Source organism: Anarrhichthys ocellatus, unplaced genomic scaffold (genome assembly GCF_004355925.1).
Source record: "Anarrhichthys ocellatus isolate YVR2014 unplaced genomic scaffold, GSC_Weel_1.0 scaffold72, whole genome shotgun sequence".
Classification (NCBI taxonomy): domain Eukaryota; kingdom Metazoa; phylum Chordata; class Actinopteri; order Perciformes; family Anarhichadidae; genus Anarrhichthys; species Anarrhichthys ocellatus.
The window spans coordinates 478,969-505,186 of record NW_022280102.1 but is presented as its reverse complement, the minus strand read 5'-3'; the positions used below and the strand labels follow the sequence as shown (position 1 = coordinate 505,186).

At 41.2% G+C, this 26,218-nt stretch overlaps 1 protein-coding gene across 3 annotated transcripts in view; it reads right to left on the bottom strand.

Annotated features, from left to right (window-relative positions):
* pitpnm3 (PITPNM family member 3) overlaps positions 1-26,218 on the bottom strand; it is an 84,752-nt gene that overhangs the window by 16,201 nt on the left and 42,333 nt on the right. For all 3 annotated transcript variants that reach the window (XM_031873458.1, XM_031873459.1, XM_031873460.1), the window contains 7 exons: positions 21,206-21,276; positions 20,836-21,056; positions 10,155-10,344; positions 8,145-8,267; positions 7,232-7,419; positions 3,169-3,326; positions 2,432-2,602 (listed from right to left, as the gene is read on the bottom strand). In XM_031873458.1, the coding sequence (XP_031729318.1) occupies positions 2,432-2,602; positions 3,169-3,326; positions 7,232-7,419; positions 8,145-8,267; positions 10,155-10,344; positions 20,836-21,056; positions 21,206-21,276 (1,122 nt within the window). The remainder of the gene's footprint in view (positions 1-2,431; positions 2,603-3,168; positions 3,327-7,231; positions 7,420-8,144; positions 8,268-10,154; positions 10,345-20,835; positions 21,057-21,205; positions 21,277-26,218) is intronic.

The following is a 26,218-nucleotide window of genomic DNA, read 5'->3' as shown; positions in this document are numbered from 1 at the left end:
TACGTTAGCCATGTGATCAATACTGATATGAACTACTATGATTCCATGTGTATTTGCTGTCTTGGACGATCATATTTCCCTTTGGACCATAGCTGGAAATCAATAGGAAGAGGGCTCGTTCGCTCTATATTAACAACATTCATCATAATAAAAGCTCCGCTGTTGACGGGTGTTGATGTCGAAGTCATACCCAGAGGAGCCTGATTTGATTGTCTTTTCATGCCTTCATAATGACTAATTACTGTATTACAGAGCAGGAAATGGGTGATGCGTGCTGTTGTTTCTTCTGTGTGTCTGTGTGAGCGAGTGTGTTTGTATGTCTGGGTCCGTCCGTGTGCACCTGTTCTTTGTTTTTCAATTTAACACATAATTTGACAGAATCCAGGCCCGATCAATGGAACAGGGGTGCAGACCCTTAATTAAAAACCGGTATAGCTGCAAGCCTACGCTGTGTGTCTGCCTTTACACTCCATCACCTTTATCTGCACAACTGGCTCTGAGTTATGTCAAGCATCTCGCTGTGTGAGTAGCTGAACCTGATTGAATTAATAAAACCCAGCTTGGGCTTCCAGTTTACGCGGGTAAAAACACTGCGATATTTATTACCATGTGTCAGACATTTTTGGTACACAGGTCACATACATGCAAAACACACAAATTATTTAGCACTGACTGTGCATTGTCTGGTGTATTTTACAACATCATTACTGTGATTGCTCATAGAAAACAAAAGACAATTCGCACACGTAAAATTCACCTCAGCTACTCTTGGTCTTGGTTCTCAACCCCTCAAAGTCTCGGTCTTGATACATTATGGTCTTAGTCATCACTTGATCTCGGTTTAGGTGGTCTTGACTACAACACTGCATGACAGCATTCAATTCTAACTTGTGCTGTATTTCAGATTTGACAGGTTAGTAATGTTACCACTTGTAAGATAATTATCCTATTTGTACAATAATTTGCCCCTTGTACAATGTGTGACAAATTATTCTCAAAACTTCAAAATGTACAATTCGTTTTCGACATTTTCATTTTTCCATTTCAGTAAAATGTTGCGGAGTCACCTTGTAACTAGCTTTATTTATCTTGTACATTGACCATGTCAGTAAAGAACAAGGACAACTGATCATAGATCTGCCATAAATTATCCAATTAGATCTCTAGTGAGATATTGTCAGAGAAGTCCCTCACAACTACTTCCAAATGTTTTTAGGACTGTATTTCTTAACTTTTTCTTCTTTGTTTAACTGTCAACTTGTAATGTTTGGTACAGTATGGTTGTCCTCAAGTTTTGTTTGGTATGGTTTATGAATATGATAATTCTGAAGTCTTTCTATGGATATTTGTTTCAGGCACCTGACAAAACTGCTGTGTCCCGACCTAGTAAGATTATCATCGTGGCTATCATTTCTTTAAACGTAAACTTGCCACCACATTTACATAACATTGTGCATGTCTGAATTGGACTTGAGATAGTTAGCCAATACTCTTCCATGTTTAAACAATCTGTGTCTGCTCTTGTCTGAATAAAGTGTCCTGTCGTATGAAATGAAACATACAAATAAACTTGACTTGACAAAAGAATCTACCACATTGCAGGGTTCCTCGTAAAAACACATGATTGGAAAATAAATGGAAATATCACCGAGATGGCACATTTGACAAATCTGCTTTGAGTTACACATATTTCTAATGATTGCATGTTCACTCGAGGAGTTTTTTTTTTTTGTTATAAAGCCTTGCACCAAACCACAAAGCCTTATCCTCTGATCTGAGTTCATGCTCACAGGCTGTTAGCTCAAGAGATCAGTCCTCGCCCTACTTTCTCTCGGTGAGGTAGGTGCATAGAGGGGCAGGGTATCCAGGCTATGCGTCATCCCTGCTGTTTAGAGCGAGTCTCTATGTCCCAAAAGTGGGCTAAAACCATGCTTCAAATAATTCAGTGGCTCATTAAGGACTCACTCTCTACAACCAGGCCCTCAAGGGGGATTACAGCAGTACTCTGCCATATCTAGCAGACTAATATCTCACATACTGTGCCTGGTCCTCAGAGAAGTGGTGACAGGCCAAAGGTACTGCACCACAAGAAGTATAATTACTTCAAACTTCAGGCTTTTCAGGGCAGGATTTAGCTCTGCGTCTGCAGGGCAAGCTCACACAGATGGGACCGAGGCTCCTATGTGCACATGTGCGCCTGTGAAAATTCGCATTACTAAGTCATAGGATCTGTCTGCCGCTGCAATCTAGTCTCGCTAACAGAATTCCTAAAAGATTTCATGCCAGCTTTGAAATGTAAAACCCATTATTATTAATAAAGCAATACAATTATACCAGAAAATAAATGAACCAATGAAATATTCAGGAGGAGCTGCTCTCGCATCTCCCGACGCTCGTAAATTGATTTGCAGGTTGGAATCACATTTCCTACCAATGAGCATTGAGCGTCCATCTCCTAGAGGGTAGCGCTGGTAACGCGGCACAGCGTAAGGTGGCAACTTGTGGAAGAGAGGCTGCAGCAGCGGCTCCAGTCTGGAGGCTGAAGGGTCTGAAGGGTAAAACAAGTTGAAAATCTGAGAGCAGGCTGGATGCAGCTGGCTCACTGAGGGTCAGAAAGCACAATGGATAGGCAAAGCCATTAGGAACAGTATGAAGCATATGGAGTATTAAATGCAGCAGCTGTGTGAGGAGTTGGAAACACAATAGATAAGTAGGACAACCAAACTTCCAGTGGAAATAATTGGTTTTTAGTACTTAGAGGGATTCTGCTACATAATCACCAGCTCATTTGCATTTTCTCCCTGTTTTTATAAGCGGTAGAGGCCCTTTTTTTGTAGTAAACTACATTGAACAGGGGAGAAGGTGTAAATTAAACATTTTTTATTGTAGTGCAGGGGTAAAATCCAAGTGAAAACCAGTTCAAACAGATCTGATCATGTATGTTATTGCACTGCACTTGTCTTTAAATGAGTCAATCAAACTAACTTTGTATAGCAGCTTTGACACAGGTTAGTGCAGTCCTGTGTGCAGTAGAAATAGAAAGCAAAACAACTGGAGATAAAAACTGCTGTTATCTGTGAGAGCTTGTGCACACATTGTCCTTGCGTAGAGGTGTGGATGTGAAGAATTGCACTCTCTGATATCTGTTGAATGTGTTTTGAGTCTTACCCTGGACGGCAGGCAGCACAGTGCGTCTCATGGCCAGCACAAGGCCCAAAGGGCAGCCCAGCAGGAAGCAGTCAGACACCTCAAAGTCAAATCGACCGGGATTCAACACCAGACCGGGGTTACTGCCACCACGCAGCTCCACACCTTCCTTCATCAAACTGGGGACACACACAATATAAAATGGTATCTGTCTGTCGCTCAGAAACGTGTTGTTTTTACTGCTGATGTGGGAAGTTGAATTGCTACAGAGCATCCAATTAAACCTGGCAGAGTTATAATCGTGCCAACAAATATAAAGGAAATATACAGCATATTGAAGCACAGCAAATAATTACAAATGTATTAGAGGGAATAATCATTAATTCCCTTTGTTACTAAATTATAGTAACAGCTAAAAATGTTGAAATTATAGCAAATAATAGTTTGACCACAAATACCATAACCCAAATTATCCAAATAATCTCGAATGACTCCTATGCATATATATTTATACTACATTAAGGTTGGAGAGACAACAGCAACTAACCCCACCCTTGTGTTAAATCCCTTCAAAGTGGTTAATAACATAAAGCAATGATTTAGGAGCGATTAAAAGCGTACAACCTCCCTTTTTTACTTAAATTGGTAGTCAACTACGTCTCCCTCTTAAACTCTATTTCTAACAGAAAGACCATTGATTACTCACTTTTCATGTACGCACACAATGGACTGCACACCAACAGAACTATCTAAGGTTACTTTTCTCTGCCAGTCACTAACACTACAGCTGTGCCGTGTTCCACCTGCACACGATTGGTGGAACAAACGTCAAACAATAAAACATCCTATCAGAGCCACAGAACATAAGACAGTCCTGCCTTCTCATTCAATGGCCAACCGCTCCAAATTGGTGGTTATTCACTCGTTGGATGCTTACTCTGCCAATAAATGGATTGGAGGGAGGCATGTGAGGACTTTGGGAAAGTGGCTTATTAAGCAATAACGTAGTGACGGCTGGGTTGTATTTAGGATTCAAGTGCATAAGTTAGACTGCGATTATGCTGCAGGTTTACTTTGAACAGTTTTTGGGGACATAATTGATATTGTTCATCACTTTTAAAAGCTGTTTTCATGATGAATGAAGAACAAGTAAATGGAAAGAAAGAAATAGAAAAACTCATCATTTTGGGGTGTAACTATTCCTTTCAACGTCACTTTTGAATTTCGCTTTTATTTAAAAAAAAAAATCAGGAGTAATCAGAAAATTTAAATGTGCCTAATGTGCTTGCTGAAATTGGAAAGGCAAAAGTCAGTGACGCTTTTTGCTTTATCCTGAATCAATGGTAGGCCGGATAGTTTCAACACTCAGGGGTCGTTGTCGGCACAGAGCCTTTATGACGCTTCGCTCAGCCTTCACACAGGCTGCGTAATTTCCCCATGACAGCAAGTCCTGTGTGGGGAAAAAGGATTAGCCAACAGCCATGTTTAAAAGCCAAAATAAATAGTGCTTTGATTGCCTTCAACTTCCATTTTGTTTCTTTGTCTTCTCTCTAGAAATGTGTCCACTCCTTCACTTCTACCTACCATGCCATTCAGTATGTCTGTTTGTCTGCAAAAATGTATCACTGCTGCAAAACATCCACACATGTATTAACTTCCTCCAAACTAGAAAGTACTAGTAGTCTCTGTGTGGCTGAAGAGACAGTGAACCATTAGGGAACAGTGCATGCAGAGCAGGGATAAGCATGACTAAACGACTGGACGACTCCATGTTCTCTACTGAATAGACTCATGTCCAATGTTAAATTATTGTCAGTCACATAAAACAATGCCTGTTGTTGTAGAAAGTGACATGTTATTTTGCTTGATTTCTTTTTTTTGCAGCTACAACAACTGCAGATTGATACCCATATGTTAGATAAATATGACAAATACGACATTGGCGCTACACCTTTACTCATAGAATCTGGAGCATGGAACCAACATTATTGAGTAAGTGACTAACAAGGTATTTATGAGGGATAATAGGTAAAGAAATGCATTACAGCTCTCTACTGAGAGCAGCAAATAGATCTGACTGATGCCACCCTATTAAACTAAACCGTTGCAAATATATTTCCTTCTGGGCATTAAGAATGCATGAAGCCTTTCAGTAGCTCTGGCTGCACATAATTGTTTCTTTTTTCTGAGCACTTGAGACTAAATAGTTGTCGACATTTTGTCAATTATATCCACTTTGTCGGTCGTTTTTTCTCAACCTGAGAGGTTAGTTTTATTACCATCTGTTTAAATATCAGTATAATTAGCTAAAACACACATCCCTAACAAAGATAGACTGTAAGTACACTGAGCACAGTGAAATAAATGGCAAACATCTAGGACATCAGCACTAATGCACTGATTGCAGTCTCCTGGGTTTTCATAATAAGTGTTGTGACCATTTACATCTGCCATTGAGGGTCATGTGAAAAGGAGGGAACCAGACGTAGACAGCTTTCCAATAGGCCATTCTGAAAGGAGGGATAATGTATGTGAAAATTAGCTTTAATAAGCCCCCATGTGGACTGGGAATATCCACTGGGAGGTGCCGGGGAAAAGAGCACGTCCAGGAGCAGAGGTTACCCTCTACACAGCAAGGCTCGCGATTAATCATAGTGTACCAAGAAGAGCAAAGTGCGATGTGTGCACCACCATGGACACAATGTGGCGTAACTGTGAATAGATGGGATCCTATCTTCAGTCACTGTCTTACTGTGATGGTTTAAGCCCAGTGGAGCATGTGGTTTGGAATGGGAACACTGATTGCTTGAAGTGAGTCAACATGGCAGCTGTTGCCCCTCCAGCCAACCTGACTCAGCTAAATGCAGCCGCAGCGCTCGGCCTCACACTCAAACCGGCTGGCACAGGCACAAACGGGCTATTTATAGTCCAGCAGAGGCAGGTAGGCAGGCAGGGAAGTCAAGCTGCAAATATTGATAAAGAGCAGGGTCGAGACAGGGTGACACATTCCAGGAAAACCTGGATGAGGGATGGCATGCAACATCTGGGTTATCATCTGGAACCCTAACACTCTCATCAGTGATCGACAAATGCTATTTGACAGAAGTGGATGACAGAGTTTCTACTCTGTATGTCTTGTTTTGCCAACATGTGGGTGTTTGTGTGAACTAAATGTTGTTTTTGGCCAAATGTATGCAAATTTGAATGCTGTAAATCATTTATCTGGGAAATTGTGATATTTTTTTAACTAAATCTCCTTTTGCTCCAGCGTATTTACAGATTGACCAACAGGAAAATACTGTTGCTGTTGATTACATATTTGTTTGATTGTACAAAGTGCACAGTTTTTATAACTCTCCTACCTGCTGCCATTGTTGTGAAGAAGAAGCAGTCTGATTGAGAGTTTAGGCTTTTTCCTTTGAGTGTGTGTGTGTGTGTGTGTGTGTGTGTATGTGCATCTTAATGTATAATGGGTATGGGCACAAAACAAAATACAACCAATGGTTTGGCACTAAGGTCAAGTAAGCTCATCCAAGATCTTATCCAAAGTGTTCTCTTATTTCTAGTACAATGTGTGTGCATGATTGTGTACTGTATGTATGTGCTGGTGTAAATGAGTGTGTGTATAAACACCATTTTATAAGGTGAGAAATGTCCAGGTTTTCCAAGTAGTGAATTTGGGAATATTTCAAAGGGCACATGTAATTCTATATCGTGCTATAAAGTGATATAAATTATTTTCTAGAAACTCAATTTAAAACTTGTTAATTGACAATAATAATTAACAGAGAGGAGTGCTTGTTTGTGGTAAATCCAGCAAATACCTGAAAAATCTAAGTTCTTAACCTCGGTGATGCAAAATTGTATATAAAATTCCAATATAACCATAAATCCTAAAAAATAAATCCTACTTTTTTTTTAACATTGCCCATAATTACATCTAGACATATGAAATGGATACTGTAGGTACCTTAATATAAACAGCATGTCAAGATGTTTGATAGTAAACAAACTATTATTGTCTCACAGTATACAGTATATTGTCCACCCTTTTGTGCGGGTATATTCATGCGTACTGTCCCACCTTGAAAAAAAGCTGTGCTGGCCCGTGGACATGGTGTCTCCATCATAGGAGTCGCTCTGCTTACGGCTGAGCGGTGGCCCGCTCTGGCCGTGCCCTTCATTGGGGGCGGAGATATCGATGTTGCTTTTACTGAGCCTCTTGCTAGAACTCAGACCCGGGCTGGAGTCCCCGAGTAGGCCCGAGTTATCCTGAGAGGAAGAGGAAGAGTGTGCAACATACTGAAAAGCCTGATACACTTAAAAGGAGTGGGTTCACCAGGGAATTACACATAATCAGATTTGAGTTGATTCCCATAGGTGAACCCTACCTGTGCAAGAGTGAATCTGTAAAGATGTGAGTGGATTGCAAGGGGGAGGAGAAGAGAGGGAGGGGGCAACAGACAGAAAGTGGGGATCATGCGACGCTTAGTAGGCGGAAAAGGACAATAAATGACAAGCTGCCTCAAGAGTTCAGCTCAAATATCATGATGAATATGTTTCAGGCACACAGCAGGAACTGCTGCTCAAATCATCCAGAGGAAACAAGTGGTGATCCACACACACAAAATTTAGCTCCATATTGACTTTAATTTTACACCTATTATGTATGAGTCTTTAGAGAACATAGTGCCAAGGACATTGCCGCTATTGTACAGTGACATTTGTAAAAGCTGTGTCTTGATCGAGGCGTCGTGCTGAAAAACTGACTGAAATAGCAGAGGTGACTGTTGTGTATGACAGTCTCCGTTTGTTTACTAAGGCGGACTAGGGTAGCCACTGGTGCACTCTTGTACTAATCAACTCCACTGACAAAATAAAACACAAGCATGTAACATTTTGCATTTGCAGTGATCTCTTAATGATGTATCACCAGTAAAGTGCTCTTTCTCCGCCATCGGCATCATCTTGTTATCACTGTAACAGTGAGTTCCTACCTTCAGGCTCTCAGTGCTGTTGTTCTTGCTGCTGTTGTTGGGGCTGCCAGGCCTCTGGTGGTTGCTAAAGCACAAAGCGTCGAAGCACAGCACACCTCCCACACAGTCGCCCATCAGGCACACCTGCTCGGAAAAATAGATTATTGAGACAGCCTCCACATATGGTGCACTCAGTCAGTGAAGGACATAACAGGAGGACAATGGGGAGGCGTGTGAATGGAATTTAAAAAATGAGAAAACAACATATTTCACTGGTGCGGGAAGGCATGACAGCCGTAGCGTCGCAATTCTAGATTATATACAAATAGGATACAGTATGTATTACATATATATTCCCTTCACGAACAGAAACCTACTCTGTGTTTTCCTCCACAGTATTGTTCTGGAGCTGATTCACCACAATTCCCAATTTATTTGAATGTTTTTCAGCTATGAGCAGCTCCTCCATTTTCTATGTGCATTGCACTGAAAGACGGCAATTGCACACTTACAAATTGAGTTTTTTCCCCTGCCGTGTCAGAACATATCATTCAGACTGTAATTACGAACAGTCAATTTGGAAAACGGTTCATGTAGGCCTCTGAGTATCAGGGATTATATATCCCACTTAAAAGTCAGAATGGTTTTCATGTTCTTCCCATTCTGTCATCATTAGGTGATTCATGATTAGTATGCTTGCTTTTTTATCCTTAGTATCCTTAATTTTGTCACTTTTGCAGTGAGAATAAACCAAATCCTTTAAACATAACTCTTTTTCAGTTAAGTGGTGTTTTCTGTGTCGATCCAGATGACGGCTATTTGACTACTACTACTGCATCAGCAGCCAATAAACCATTAAATCAAAAGTGTGAGTGAAAATCCCCACAGCTGATTATTAAAAAAATATAATTACAAGTAGAACAATTTGTAGGGAAAATACTGCAGAGAAATTAGAGGACAGGGATTGAATTTAATAATCTTATCAAGCAAACCAAGTTGTAGAAATAAAGTGGGAAAGGTAGGACATAATGTACCCGTATATACAGTAACTCCAACGTTATGTACAGAAAGTATCAACGTATCAAAACCAATCCAATAGCAAAAGCCAATCAACAATAACAGGTATTTGTGTAATTACCTTTATTGTAATATCCTTGTTAGGGTTACTAAGTTGTACCTCCTCCCTGTATATCTGTTGTTGTTGTCGATTGGCTCATGAGGATTGTAATAACCAGTTGCTCTCTTAAATGTTGGGTAATAGTGATGCTTGTTACCCAGAGAGGTTAGAAGGAGATAAACGTTTCTTAAACGTTACTTGCATGTAAAACCCTGTGGAGCTAATAATAGCAGAGTGTGTTAAAACGTAATTTACTAGCTTTAGCACTTCTATGCTACGCAAGCTGCTGAGGGTATCCTGAATATATGCTGCTTTTGCAGTGACTAAAGACCTACCAAGTTCTACAGGAACAGTGTTGTTCCTTAATTTTATCGTCTTTTGTCTCGATCGCCATGTGATGTGGTGGTTCACTTTTACACTGTGATCTGTAGGCTTCAGCTTCTGTCTCTATCTTTCTAACCTTTTCATTTCCGCTGCTGAATTAGTTTGAAATCCTGGATAAATCCGTCAGACGCATATTGTAGACCGTTCTGTCTGCTGCTCTCTGAAATCACTTTTTCTTCCAAAAATTAGATAACATTTATTCAGGGAGTGAAGTAAGTAAATGTGTGGGCTCCATGGTAGATCTGGCTTAGCAAAGGTTCAATGGTCAACAGTTTTCTCACAGATCATTACCTCACAAGAAAAAGCAGCTCGTTACCAAGAGCCTAGGAGCATGAAATGTGGTCTGCTTAAACAATAGACATCTGGAGCCCTCTAAGGGCCTGAGCTCCCAGAGATTACACAGCCCACTAAAAAGCAATCTTGAATTCCTTTGACAATCATTGACTTCAATCAAAGTGCCTACAGCTCATTATTCAAGGAGGAGAGTCTAGAGTCCTCTCTTCTCCAACCAGAAGAAGTTTGAGACGGACCTGACCCGTGAATCCCTGGCCGTCCTCTGACTGCAGGAAGCTGCGATAGACCTGGTTGGCTCGGGCGATCACGGTGGCCACGGCATCCTGGTAGCGAGGTGAGACGATGGCGAGGAGGGGGAGAGCAGCCAGGGGCAGGTGGTCCACGCTACTGGACACGCAGCTCTCGTCATAGCTGTATGGGTTCAGACTGGAAGAGTACAAACAAGGGTGATTATGGGGAAAAAGGTACAGTAGGAATAAATCCAACAGGTTGAATAATCATTTCACATCTTAGTTTTTCCTTACAACTTAAGTAAAATGGTAGTTATTAATTTCTAATAAAGAGTTATGTTAAAATAAATGAAAGCTTAGATTATTTATACGCGACCGTTTGTCTTTCCTAAATGTATTAATGTCTCATCCAATCTGTTCTTGATCTGACTGGAAGCATGGCTTTCCCACAATGCTACTGTGTGTGTGTGTGTGTGTGTGTGTGTGTGTGTGTGTGTGTGCGTACACATACAAGATAAGGAGAAGAGGGATGTTATCTTCAGAAATAAAACACAAGCAAACCTGCACAGGTATCAGCATTGAGAGCAGAGTATTTGGGTCTTTACTGCTGTGTAGACATTAATGGATGTGTGTGTGTTTGTGTTTGTGTTTGTGTGTCACAATGACAGACACGGAACCAGCGAGACATTTCATGTGATACTGTGGGGTAACGGTAAAAAATGGCATTGCCCACCCTGTCATCATTCATCAGATGCTCTGATTACAGGAAGAAGCATGCAACGCCGCATCAAGGCTGAAATATGTCAGGACCAATGGGCCCCTCACTACACAGAAGGGCACGACCTCTGTGCAAGCAAAAGGGCTGACAGTTCTGATGTAGCACTGACACAAAATGTATATCATGCAACACTTTGGGAAGGACACAATTGTCTGAAAGACACTGCTTAGATTGAAAGATCAATAATAATTTCAACTCGGTCTGGCTTAACACCAAAACTGAAAGCAAGGAGAGGAAATTGGCACCAGGCTCTGCCTTCCAACAACTTTAAAACTGTTCTTTTCGTTAACAAGTCCCATGAAAAGACCAATTTGAAAACTGTCTCTCAATACTGTCAAACTACCATAAACTGTCCATGTCACTCAGGCCCAATGCCCATTTGCTAAATAAGATTTGCTATAAGATATATCAGGCTGTGAATATACAGGAAAAAGTCAGAAGAGCTGATACATTTATTGTGGGTTTAATGCATTTTCATGGAATGTATTGAAAAAAATATAAATGCAGAATACCACCAGCCAAGTAAGGTTAACGAGCAGTTAGCTATAACACTTTGGGGCTAATTAGCTAATGACCAACACCTGGGCCCAGTGGTCCTGTCCTCATCTTTAAAGTACTGGCTCTGCACACTTTCTGATTATACCCGCGTTCACCCTGCTATGACGTGTCAAAATGTCTGCCTATTGTGCCAATATCCCAGGAGAGGAACAAAAGAGTTTGTGCACCATCTATGTAAGGACATGTTTCTCCCGTTCTGGGAACAACTGGGGCCAGAGCAACATAATGTTCTTTCACTGATTGTGAATGTCCCGTTGTAAATTCAGATTAAGCCATTTACTTGATTGCTTTACACTGATTGCATGATAGTGCAAATCTTCTCATTATATTGCTATTTTCAGTGCCGACACGCTTCGAATTATCCAGATAATACTTCTACAAAAAAATCTTTGAGCTCCATTATCATCGCTATTTTTTTTCTTTCCTAATCCCCATCAGCCATTATTTTGTACCACCGCATGTTCATCAGACATTGCCTATTTTGGTTGCAACTGCAAAATATCATGCTGCTGGCATTGTGAAACCTGTTGGGAAGAAGAAAAAGACAATTCATTGTTGTGCTTACAGCAACACAGCGTTCACCAGTCAGTCTAGTGGATAAAGCCACCTACACAATCCCCTCTGCTGACACAATAGCAGACAGTGACAGATCTGTGTTGAAGGGTGATTATTTACATCAGCCAGCACAATAAATGGATTGAAAAATGTCTAAGTCCCCTGATACCATCCGGCGCATGCTCGAGATGCTACTCTGACCTGGGCGATATGGTGCACATGTTATTTAGTTGTCCCTCATCGTTCACTTCCTGGCAAAAGAATATGGAGAAGATCAGCAACAGATGAGCGCTCAATATTTGAAATGGCTAAAAGTAGCCATTAGTGGCTTAATAGCCGAATGGAAAGTGCTTACTACGAGGTCCTCATTTATAAGGTAAACTATAAACTAGTCCACAACTTGACCACAATTAAAAAAAATGTAATTGGGGTGTACAAACATTTATTATAGTCAAATAACTCTACATGTTACTGTGATTATCACCACTTCAATTTCAAGAGCAATTACATGAGTATAGAAAAATGATTATTGCCTTAATCACAAAACTGTTATTGTTGTAACTAGAGGAACATGTCAATGAACTGAATGGCGGTAGGGCCTGTAGTGGGACCCAGCTCCGTATGGACGCTGCTCCAGAGAGCAGCTCTTTGAGACAGATTCTACAGTTTGAGGCGCTTACACGCAGATTTGTACTGAAAAAAGGAACCTTTATAATACATTCTGTGTCACTGGAACGGTACTGCACACCGTTATTTGCATAACAAAAGTGTCACTTCCTCCAGAGATGCTGCTGTGTGAAATATTCAGCCCAGGCAATTCAAGCAGAGAGATGGCAACATATTGCTCCAAGACGAAGAGTTTCTGCTCCTAATTTAAACCACGTTGATTTTTTTTATCAGGTGCCTGTTTATTGAGTTTTAAGGAGCTGGAAATGAGAAATCCCAACATCCCAGCTGAGTGCCACTCAGATCCAAGCTTTGAAGTTGCCCCGGCCTTAATCTTATTCGATTCTTGTTAACAACTGCTGCTCACACACTCTCCCCCAAAACACATGCTCACAGAGAACTAAAAAAAAAGCTTCAATTAATATTCCAAACACAGCTCTACCTCTAAACAGGGTTCACAAGTCACAGAACAGGATCAGAGGTTTAACACCAGCTGCACCGCTCAACAAATGCAAGGTGAGACACTCATTATTTGTGTTGCATAATTACTTGATTATGCGAGCTCTTGTTAGCACTATTAAGACGGAGCAGACACTGTTTTACATGCAAAGGAGCACACATAAATGATTTGTTTGTTTGTGTGTGAGGCAGTTTGAAGGCGTAACGTCCTCGTGGACTGCCGGCTATTCTCTGTTCAGAATCGATGGTTCCTAATTAATTTGAGGCGATCATAATTATCTTTTTCTTCACAAACATGTGCTTCTGAAAAGGTTGCTCCACCGAACCATCAAAATCCCATCTGCATTTAACGGCTAATTAATCTAAATAGAAACAACTCTAACTTCCTTTAAAATGCTGTTGATCAATACAGTCGCAGCTGTGATTTCAAACATGTAGACGGAGCAAAACTGCAGCGGTGTATTTATTGTCCAAAAACAGACTGTTCTGTATAGTCTGGGTTTTATTCTATATGATTGTATATTTTAATTAGTTGAGAGCACGTGTTCATCCGAAATATACATACATATATACATATACGTATATATACATATATATTGACATATCTACATATACATATGATGAGTGTTCAATGATGTGCACTTATGTGACACATCAATACGACCTCAGCTTGCATAAAAAGCCTAATTTGTTGTTTTTTGCTTTGGGCCACACAGTTGACTTTAGATTGGTTATCAGGTTATCATTCATCTTAATGCTTTACAGTTCATTTCTTCTCCAGTAATTACTATGTTACGTTCTCTAGAAACACTGTCAAAGACTCACTCAATAGCACCGAAAGGCAGAGTAATAATTACCATATTATTCCATACTGAGAGACGTACAGAAGTCTTCCTCGGGGTTTCATGGTAATGTGATGATGGGAGAGATACATTAACAGCATTGGGGGGAAGATAAGGCCGAGTGAGCCGATTAAACCTCGAATCAACCTCATCTCACACAGCATAACCTTGAGACAGACTCTATTATGCTGCCCTGCCACCCTCTCTCCATATATTGTGTAACTCTGAATACTCTGAAATCTGTCCAATTCCTGCTTAATTGCTCTCCCTGTTCCTTAATGGCTGGCTTAGCACTGCAAAAGTTTGCACAGTTACAATGAACAGCGATGGGCCTCTGCAGAGTCTTCTTAATTAGTGAGAGGGCCTAGAAATAGCAGCGGCATGTCCTCTGCCGCCAATGGCCAGAATAATGAGTCTATATCTCCCTGAGCTGAGGTCACTATCTGAGCACATGGACAAGAGCACGTCATCTTCCTCCATCTCATCTCCCTGATAGAAAACTGATCTGATAAAGTGACAATGAATCTACTGAATAAGGAACCCATTTTATTTTTCTCTCCTATGGTTAAGATGAAGTTTTCAAAAGTTGAATTGTTTATTTCTCTTCAGATTGTGACAGAGGCGCTGTGTTGGCTGTGAGAGGAAATCAATTCGGGAGCCTTTTCACCGTCGCTGTTAATTGGACGTGCTCCGACTGTTTTTGTGTGGGATGCATTTGTGCGAGTGTGTTTATGGATTACATGTGTGTGTTGTCTTGACACCCAGCTCCTAGCCAGCACTGCCAGGTACGTTCATTAGCAGGCAGAGCTAATGATGAGCACTCAGAGCCTTCGGGAGCACAGTAGGCTTTGCGCACAAACAAGGACAACACAAGCTGAGGAACATGCTCATTCTCTATGGGGACATCCTGCAGTACAAGAGGAATTATGAAGCACTGAGGCAAAAGTGGTTTGTTTATGTGAAAGTTTGTCTTCGAGGCGCAAAGAGGTTTTGCCACCTCCGTCCCGCGGTGTGATTTTAAGCCAAGAACGAGAGTGAATTACCCACAAAGCAGCAATTCCTTCCCGAGGGGCTGCCTACTCCTCTGTTTATGTTGACATGCGACTTAATGAGGCTCGGCACACCCACAAGTCCAACACTGTCATTAGAGCAAACTGTTAACTGGCAAAAGTATAGTTGAAAAAATATTGTGTAGAGCTGTAAATAAAATATCCTCTTCTCATTGTTTTCAAGAGATTTTCAACAAGCTGTTAATTAACTGGTTTTCTTTAATATTAGGTCTCACTTTGCATAAATAATAGGGCTAGACCAAGGTATTTGTCACGGTTTAGGCTTTGCCCCCTGCGTTCCTGTGTCTCTGTGGCTCCGCCCCTGGTCTCCTCCCGGCTCCCTCCTGTGTCTCTGTGTCTCCTGATTGCTTTCATTCACTTCACCTGTGCTCAATCACCTGCCCCTGGCTCTTTCCTCTGTCAACCCCACAACTGCACTCATTCAACTCACCTGCCTGCAATCTACTCATCACCCCACACAAATGGACTCCCCTGCTTTCCCTGTTCTGGTTGTCAGATCGTCTTTGTTCTTCCCCCTGTGTGCTTCATGTTCCGGCCTTGGTCCTCCCGGTGTGCTCATCGTGTCTCCAGTGTTCATCCCTCGTGTTGTCTCTCTACGTTCCATGGTTTGTGACTTTGCCTTTCTTTGTAACTTTGCCTTTTTCTTGTTTATTACCTTTTTGGTGACCAGTAAAAGAATAATAATAATAATAATAATAATAATAATAATAATAATAATAATAATAATGCATTCTATTTGTAACACACTTAAAGACCTTGTTTTCAACTTCACCTCGTCTCCAGTGTCTGTGTCTGTGCTTGAGTCTCTGGTCTGCCCCTCTGATGTGACAGTATTGGTGGAGTTTAGTGCAAGATATTGCAGTACAGAAATGCCAAACTAGGTTTGAGATCATTTACAACCAGTCATAGTATTTTTTTTCTACGAGATAGCACTGACATATCGATTTTTACACTGTAAAATGTCGCGCTTTATGAAATGTGTCATATGTCAGCCGGTATACTATACCGGTATCTATAATATTAACTCTGAAATATCAATATCAGTAACTGCTCTAAAATCCATTATCAGTCGGGCTATAACAGGAACATTACATTATTATGAAAAATGTAAAAAAAAGTATTTATAAAGGTATAATGAATAAACAAAAAGAGAGTCACAAAAAATTTCAGACACTTGTGTCAAGGAATGTACCATGAATAGCAAATGATTATACAGTACAGTCTTGTTAGGCACTGCTCTTTGAGCGAGCTCTCATACGAGGAATAGACTGAGAACCATGTTGGACTACCGAATGGGCCTACCGGGCTGAGGCCCACAGGTAGCTGTTATTAAGTTTGCATTTTTTTTGTCAACACAGTCAAAGGGCGTAGTCATTCCTACCAGTAACGGAGCCCCAAAAAATGGAAGGAATAGCCTAAACATTCACATTGAAGATGTCACAAGACAGAAACCATCATATGTTTTTAGTGAGTGTTTATCCTCAGTTTATTAATAGGACATCCAGAGCGATGTTTGGTTAATGTGCTTTTGTGTTGTAATGGTTAATGGAGTGTACCTGTGCTATAAATCCTGTGTATTGAGGTACTAGTGAGTTTTTCCTCTATAGTTATTAGGCCGTTGGCTTGGAGTGTGTTGAGTATTTAGTCATGTTTTTTCTTTGTGTAAGTAACTAGTGAGTACAACAACTTTTCAAATTGGTCCAGTATTGATCCTGCGCTGCAGCCGCAATTGCACATTGTCAATGTAACTTTGTGTCCACTAAAAGCGCTTGTTTTATACCACTGACAAACTCAGATTATTATAAGTGTCTGACAACATTATGGAGAGGAGAAGTGAGGTGAACCAGCTGTGAAACTTGGGAGACCGGTGGTGTTCCTGTGGGTGCTTAGATCCTATGAGCACCACAGAGGAAGAATGCTGTAAAGAGTGAGACCTGTTGCTGCCCGACATTCAGATGTCACACGGCGACTTCTCCTCGAGCGGGATTTCGACACAATAACAAAGAGACCACATCGAGTGAAGGGGAAGGAAAAACATATTTATTTCTCTGTAGGTTCCTTTCTATAATGGTGACACTTATAATATCAATCTGAGCCTGTCAGTGGCCAAAACCAGCACTTTTAGTGAACATTGACGCTGCACAAATACCCTTGAAGCCCATTTTGCGGCTGCCGGTTGCTGCGCTCTCGCTCAATACTGGACCATTTTCCAAAATTGTTGTTCAAATTAGTCACTAAGACACAAAAACATGAGGAAATAGGTTCCAGACTGAAAAATACCAAAGTTACCCTCTAACAAACGAAAACATGAACATTCACTCTTAGTGAAGTCAAGCACATGAGGATGCTTCTTGACACACATCATTACGGGCTGACGCCTGTTAACTCCCCAAGGAGCATCTTTATCGAATGTGCTCCCTGAATTGCACGTCTCTATTACTGTAGCTTGTATACTTCTTCTGTGTGTTTCTGTTTATACATTTCGTCCTCTGCTTTCAACCCAATTTATATTCTTTCAACATAGTTTATTGGTTGCAGCCTTATTCTAAAATACAATTCATTTTCCACTCTACATGCAAATTCTTATACTATTATATATATTGTACTTGGGTCAAGCAAGGATTGTATGAGATTGGTAGGACCCGTTCAAATACATCAAGTTAAGGCCAGTTTACTGACTAGATTGGCTGCTTAAGAATGTGGAAAGGTTCACATTATTGGAAAACAATGAAATGCAGTGTAAATTGTATTTTGAGGTGATAACAACAAAGGCTATGATAACAAAATTCTGCTCAAAAAAATATGTCTACAAATAAAATGAATCTGATAAATACCAAATGGATACTGTGTAATCAAAATATTACACACTGTTAAACCTGTTTCTGAATTCCTTGGTTTGGGTACTTGAATTGTTTTTTGATTTCTCTTTCTTTTTTTTTTTTTTTTTGACCATGTTATTGAATTATTTGTTTATTTCTTCATGAAGCAGCTTTGGTCCTTTGTGACATGGCGTTTTGATATGAACGGGTCTTTTTTCATTGTGTATGTGTTCATGTGTGCGTTTGCGTCCACAGTCGAGACATGTGGCAATGACTCAGCTCTGCTCCACTCCCATGGGCAGTTGCTGTTTTTAAATAATTCATCTCTGGATGTGGTGGAAGGTAAGCGGACGTCAAGCTGTCGAGCAGCTACAGAACTCAAATCTCTTTACACTCGTCTTGCTTCCAGTCACTACCTCACTCTGCCCAACATCAATCACAAAAACCAGACAGAAGCCTCGACTTGACTGCCAAACACTTTCTCTCAGTCCCGGTGATTAGTGACACTTCAGACAAAAACATCCTCTGCATATAATTGGAGAGCAGCGAAAACTAAGTGACGCTGTCAAAGATAAAACAGGTCACCACTGGGACATGCGGCATTGAATGTGAAAATAAATCATTAGTCACGCTTCAGCAGTTCTCTGCACAGGCAGCAGACAAGACTTTAAAAAAAAAAAAAGTAAACGCACCTCCCAGCAAGAAATCAGACCTGTGACTTTTAATGGAAATAAAACTGTTTAATTTATCATAAGGGAAGAATCATCTACTGACTGCTGTTCATCACCGAGGTACTACCATCCACCCACAATTAACTCCAACTCTGAAATTGACACCACAAATGTAACCTGAATACGAAGTAATAGTAGCTGATTATATAAACATAACTGCACACATTCCTTGCAGAGGCCTCAGGATCAGTGGAAACTGTATAATGTCATTTAGTCATTCATTTTGCTGCCTCTTGGACTCAAGGGGAGAATTAATTAAAGACAACAGCATTTAAAAAGGTTACGCATTAAATATTCCACATGGCCACATGCTTGCAGGGGCTGAGAAATGTCTTCAGCATACTAATTCGCATTGCACTGTGTATTTGGTCAATATCTTTTCCTCGATTGACCTTCACTGCCTTAGCCATCCCGGCATTTTTTCCTCTATGCCAATTCTTGCAGGCGTGCGTTCATATTGGACAGATTCCTCAAATACCCGCTGAAACAGTCCTGCCTTCTCCGTTGATTAATGCCTAACGGTAATTAAGGCTGTCTCTAAAAGTAGTGAGAATGTCGGTTGAATACAAAAACATAACGGGAGACTAAAAAGCGTAAAGACAAATTAAGGGAAGCGGTGGAGCCTAAGTATCATGTCAAATATTATTTTGAAACCGATCAGTTGGAAGCACATGATAGTCCTTTTTCACAGCAGATGTTTTGAATTATTGCAGGAAAAGAACAGGTGTTACTATCTAACAGCTAAGCCATGACGGCGTGACAGTGATGCACAGTAACAGGACCCTGAACCTGAAGCTGCTAAATGGAATTCAGACATCAATTTACTTGTTCACACCTGCGTTTTTCCTACCCCCGAAAAAAAAAAAAAGAAAAGCAGAGGCAGCAAAGATGTTCAGGTGAAGCGCTGACGAGCATTAGCCGTTTTTACATTAGCCGTTTCGTTCATGCTCACTCACCAGCTGACTAACTTCCGCTTCCCACTTAGGACTCTGCTTATTCCAACACCCGTTCCTTCATTCAACATCATCCTCATGTGTTTTTTGTTGTTGATTTAAAATTAAAATTGAATAGGTTTTCCTTGTCGCTGCTCGGATTCTTTGAGAGCTCCTTGTACGAGCAAAGCCTTTCCATCAAATCTCATACTGGTCATTTACTTGGCGTTTCTCTGGCTGAACTAAGCAGATGCTTGAGAAGTGTTAATTCATCCGTCTCTCCACACAACTTAACTCTTATCTCCTCCCAAGAGTAACTACGCCGATAAGCAGCAAGTGGAAGTGGTCCACTTAAAGGGTGTTGCAGCCGATAATGGCAGCTTTAGTGTCACTGAAATTATCAATTGTTCTCCCTGTTACATGAAAGCGTCAGAAAAAGGCTGCAACAGCTGGTATACAGAAGGCATAACATGATTGACATAAAGTCTCGCTCACAGCCCATCCGTGTGTTTGTGTTTATTAATGGATAGTTGTTAGCTAGGTAGAGTAACTGTTTTTTAGCACACGTTATTCCTCTGGCATGTTTTGGGAGTTACTGAACATCTTCAGATGCAGAGACACATATACAGACGGGTGACAGATTAAAGGAAATAACCATTATCCATCTGATATACCTAGCCCCAAGATACCTTGATTGAATTATGGGGGCAAGTTGTTCTTTTCATAAACCTGTGACTGTGAGAGTTAACGGTATCCAACAGGTGTTTCCTTCTTTTCTCTTGAACATGTTTACATGCTTTGCTGTTCAAAAAACACATCTGTCTGACTATACCTGTATTCACCCTCTGACTGAAACGCTCTGATCGGTCAGCGTTTTCTGGCCTTCCGCATCTGCGCTTTTGTCGTCTTCAAAGCGTGACTGCAGCCGAAGTTTAGCGACCTTTCTACCAGGTTACTGCATAGCTGTGACATGACAACCGTACATACATCCTGACAGCTCGTTTAAAAGGCGCAGTTTCTGAATACGGGTTGTGAGCATTTCTCCATGGATTGAGCACTTTGATACTTTCACATTATTTATTTAGCACCTAGACCTGCTTTATAATGAAAAAAAGAAATGGAAATCTCACTTTCTTCAGTATGGGTCATTTCATTTGTCTGCAGTGTGTATGTGGTCAAATTTAAACAAAAGCCTTTTAGACCACTTCTGGATATTATCCAGATAGGAGACACTTGAAATGACCAGTGAGACTCCCTGTTCTGGCGACAGCACTCACTTGGACACCAGCGAGAAGGCCTCGGCACACACAGCCAGACATGGCACCAGCTTGATCTTGACGTGTTCGCCGACGGCCTGGAAATGCGCCTGCGTCACCTTCTCCAGCACCGAGGCCAGCGTGTCCACATCGCCAGTCTTTGTGCTGGGGTCTCCTCCTGCTGTGTCCAAGATGTTTCCTCCATGCACCACCAGCAGCAGCACATGCGTCTTACATTCCCTCTGCAAAAAGGGTTCAGGTAAAGAAAAAAGAGACTTAAAAGAAGGGAACATTCTGTGAGGCCACATATCGGCGAGACAAATAACTGGGTACTTCCACATGTTCTTGTCTGCTGGTGGATGAACTGAGAGGCTGTTCATAATGATCCTACCTCTGTGTCCTCCAGTCCTTCAATGCTGCTCTGAGGGACACAGCGTGGACCACCCAGCTGGTAGAGACCCTCTGTATTGGATGAGTAAAGGGTAGAAGCAGGAAGTGGCAGGAAGGAAGGAAAGAGGGAAGATAAAGAGAGAGGAAAGGGGAAAGAAAGGGTCACTGCAGGAGCCACTTTATCCAGATGCACCAAGCAAAAATGGATATTGATCGGTGAATACGGTCAATATCACTAATGCCTTTTCATTACTCTTCATTCGTACTCCAAACTGGGTGACGGGTCTATGTACCTTTAGGCTCAAATGGCATAAGCATAAGATTCAGAAGTCAAAACAGACAGTAAACAGCAGGAGCGTGGTTGTTTTTCTGCTGCGGCATCTACAGCCGTCACATGCGATTGGATTTTGACCTCTTTGATGCAGAAAACAATGGACTTCTTTTCTAGAGTAAAAAAAAGATGAAGGGATGGGGACATTTTCATCCCAACTGTGACGACTAGAAGCCTCTCTCTCTCTCTCTCTCTCTCTCTCTCTCTCTCTCTCTCTCTCTCTCTGTCTGTGCGGCTCAGCATTTCATGGGAACCTGGCCAAACTCATTACCCTCTCCGGAAGCTCCTGCAGGCTGTGTCTATACCCGAGCTCTCTCCTGTCTCTCTTACTATTTGGTCTCTCCAGGCTCAAGGCAGGGCTCTGTGTTTATTTGGCTTCCTCGTCTGGGACCGCCTGTCATGGGCAGCTCACACAGATTCACGCACTGTCATTTCCCTTCTACTCCGCTCCCAGCCCACAGCCTGCCTCCGACTGCCTGCTTGTCTGGAACAGCTCAGCACACACAAGGGACTCAGCACACTGCACTATTTTGGTCACAAAGTAAAAGAAATCAATGGAGGGAGGTTTTCTTTTTTTCTGAACGAGGGAGGTTGGGCATAAAACTTCCTTCGAAAACCTTGTTAAGAATTTTAGGGGGAAAACTGTGCGGTGGAATTTGACAGCGAGCAGATGCTGAGAAATTAAGCCAACCCGGAAGTGCCAAAAAACTGCAGTTCCTCAGATGGCTGGTTCCAAAAGTGAGTCAATCCCTAGAGACCCCCATGTTAACCATCTTTAAAGCACAAATACACATGTTTACAGCCTGGTACAAACAAAGATTTTGCAGAAGGTACATTTTTATATAACTCACTCACTTTAATCATATAAAGGCTTAAAATTAGGCATAATTAAGGGCGTGGCCGCTTTGAGTGACAGGCGGTTGCCGTACCAGGTCGATACCTCTTTGCACATTTTTTAATTAGCTTTAGAAATCTATGGATGACGTCACGGAGACTAGGTCCATATTTTATACAGTCTATGATAAAAACTCCTATTTACTGTAAACTGCAACAATTATTAACAAGTCAAGTATTAGATTAGTTGACAAAAAATGAATCGGCAACTATTTGATAAATAATGGATTATTTAAGTAATTTCTGAAGCAAAAAACAGCCAAATATTCTTTGATTTCAGCTTCCCCAATCTGACTGTTTCTGTGTTTTATCATTGTAAACTGAATTGTTTACCACTTTCTGGGAAATTTTTTAAAACTATTTTCTGATCCTTTAAAGACTAAGTAATTTATCTAATTTCTCAAAAATTATACGTGATATTTAGGGGTTAAAGTCAAGTCACATATAAATCTCATGATTTGGCCATGATGTCCGAGAATCAAGTCCAAGTCTTAAATGGTCCCACGTTATCTTTATTTTCTGCTGCTCTGCCAAACACACCTTTCCCTCCAATTGCGCAGTATGATTGGCCGCTCTCAGATATATTCAAAATATTTCTATCGTCAGGAAAATGAAGAGTTAACACAATGGGGCAATGGCCCTTTTGCCACTTTCTACACCCCCCCTTCTTCTGGCGCACTTGCTCAAACTACACCCATATTCGAACTCAACCTTGATTTTGATCTCAACTACGCGCCTGTAAAGTTTCATGACTGCACGTTGCATGGTTGTGACGATATCGAGGGGACAAAATCTGTCCTCAGACAGACACTTAAACACTGAGCAAAGTCATGAAAACCGACTCTGAGGTAGTTCCTGCTACAGTAGGTGTCTCCAGGGCCACATTTTGTCATGATGACACACACAAACTCACAAGGTGAAAACAATACCAGTGTGACTGCCGCAGCTGGTAATCATTTTATATGGGCTGAGGGCACTTTAAGTTGAGACCAATCTTCAAGAAATAGCCATTTGATCATTTTCACACTGACAAAATCCCCTGAAACAGCATGGCATGACACTCTTGACAGAACTTTTTTTTTTATTTTAGGAGGGTTGGAGCAATGCCTTAGAGCAGAAGGCTGGACTCGATTGTATTACAAGTTTCACAGACTGCAATTCCTGTGGCTGATTGAGTGAAATATGATTTCTCTGGTTTGGGGGACGGGAAACGTTGCAGATACATCCAATGTAGTTTAGCTTTCTGACGCTTCAAGAAACATCAAGTTTATTGATCAGGAATCACTCGTACCTCAATCTTTAAAGACAGACATTCTATTAATTAAGAGCAATAAAAAGGTACGCAATTGTTTTATCATAGAATACACAAGATAAGACAATAATAGTGTATTCAAGCACACACTCAAACACAGGCAATATGAAAAGCCCTGCATCTCACACATGGCATTGTTCGAAAAAATGTACTGGCTGCCAATCTGCAGCAAACAGCTGCGTTCAGCAGATTGTAGGATAAACAGTCGAAGGAAATAGCAGAGCTTCGCTCACCTCATCATTTGTGAGAGCAGCACACATGCTGAGCTGCTCGTGAATCCAACGATAAGTAAGACATTTGTCTGATATTGGAGGAAAGTGACAAAATCATCTTTTTGTTTGGCTCGGCTCAGTGGTATAAACCGGCTTAGTGCGGTTACGGGGCCAATTTCCGTTTTGACAATTCTAACAGTCTGTCGGCTTTTCTTTTTTTCGTTCTCTGAGCATCCTCTCAGAGGTCTGAGTCCTGCCAGTCGAGATGTACTTCATGAAGCTTAGAGGTATTTAGCAACTCTTTGTCTGCGCTCATTCTCCCCCAACAAATGACCTAACCTAGAAAACTCCCTTGGAAAGTGAACAACAATGCCGTAGTTCAGCAGCAACCGTGGCCATTTCCAGTGGCTTAAAGCCCAGTCAGGCGCACACTCACTGCAGGTACACACAGTGCATCCGTTATCAGTCTGAGCTATTTCTTGACTTGTGTTCGAGGGAGAGGAAGAGAAAATTGACCCCAGAAAGAGGGTTGTGAAGATGAAAGGGCTCGACAGAGAAGTCTACTAGAGCCGAATGAGAGAGGATGAAATATTGATCTGTTGATCCAGGTTTATACCCTCTTGTTTGTCATTTTGTCTGCGCAACATTAATATAAATTGTAATTTTTCCATAAAACTTGGGGATGTCTCTTCTTTTCTCCAGCAAGTATTTTTTTTCTGTTTCCTCTCAGGTCTTGACCACTTTTATCACCATCACATACGGGAGACGGCAGATGGGAGACAACAAGAGCAGGGGAATGAGAGGGAGATGCAAAAATATTACATTCATCATCGGGAAGATTGACTTCCAGACGACAGATTTGTATCTTCCCAGGGAGTATGAAAATGGCAAAATGTACTCAATTTTTCCTGCCTGCTAGAGTTTAATCACCTCATTAGAGAGATTCAGTATCGGGGTGAATTTTCTATTTTTCCGAAATAACGTGCACAGAGAGCAGCGTTGGCTTCTCCTTGCAAATAATTGTTGCCTCTAAGTCTAAAGCTCAACTCAGCAAGACATGCTACGATTTCAAGAAACATGGGGAAAAGTGTACAATGAAGAACAAAACCAGCTGTGGTGTTGAGGAGGAGCACCCTTTGACCTTTGTCATTCATTCAATTAACATGATGACATGGAACGATAGAGATAGCATGAAGTTGTTGTTTTTTCTGTTTTTCAGCTGACTGCTTCTGCTGGAAACATTGCTGATGAAAGAAGTGAGACTGAACCCGAACAGTGAAGATACAAACCATAAAAAACAAAACAAATAACTAAAAGAAGCTAAACCGCTTCATGGAGCAGGTTTACACATTATTAACTTTAAGTTAAGTTTATTTACTCCCAAACAACAGAGATTTCCTTCATAGGGTGACGACATGGTGAACGCTACCACACACAAAAGTGCAATGATTGATTAATGGGTAAATCTAAAAAGCTTCATGCAAATTGTGTTTTTTGCTCACTACTCTCATGAGGAAATAAGAATAACTAAAAGACAAATCTTCTGCATGAGCACATCTTTATCAGCAGTGTACAGTTAACACTAGAAATGCATGATGTCCATGGATGGATTTTTTTATTTCTATTTTTTAAAAGATAACAGAGTGGAATATTCACCTTTATCTGACAAAGGTACCCAGTCCGAATAAGACCGAGGACATCGCCATTGCCATGAGAGTTTTTCTGATAGAAATATGAGTGAAGAAATATTTTTGTATGACAGGTAAGATGCTGGGGAAAAGAAATGTGGAGAGGTCATGTATCACTTGATTTAAAAGGGTGTGCTGTTAAGTAGCAACAGGTTAGGGTGCTTGTTTGGAGGTATGCTGCCTCCTGACCCCTGGTACGGCGCACGCCTGCTAACAAGCTCAGCCATCTGCTCACTGCTGTTGGAAACAGGGTCTGTCGTGTTGCCCTACTGTGAAAAGACCCCTGGAGACGCCACCATCTCCACTGCATGACAAACCGGCTGGCTGACCCATACACACACACACACACACACACACACGCACACCATGAGGCGATGCAGCACATGAACTCAAAGACACATACGTTTTTAGACGCATGCACACACAGTCTGTCCCTAACAGGTCCCAGCTGCTCCCTGTCTATATGTTGCAACAAACACTCCCACACTCCCACACACACACACAGTGTATGTATATATATGTATATGTATGTGTGTATATATATATATATATACGTACGTGTGTATATATATATATA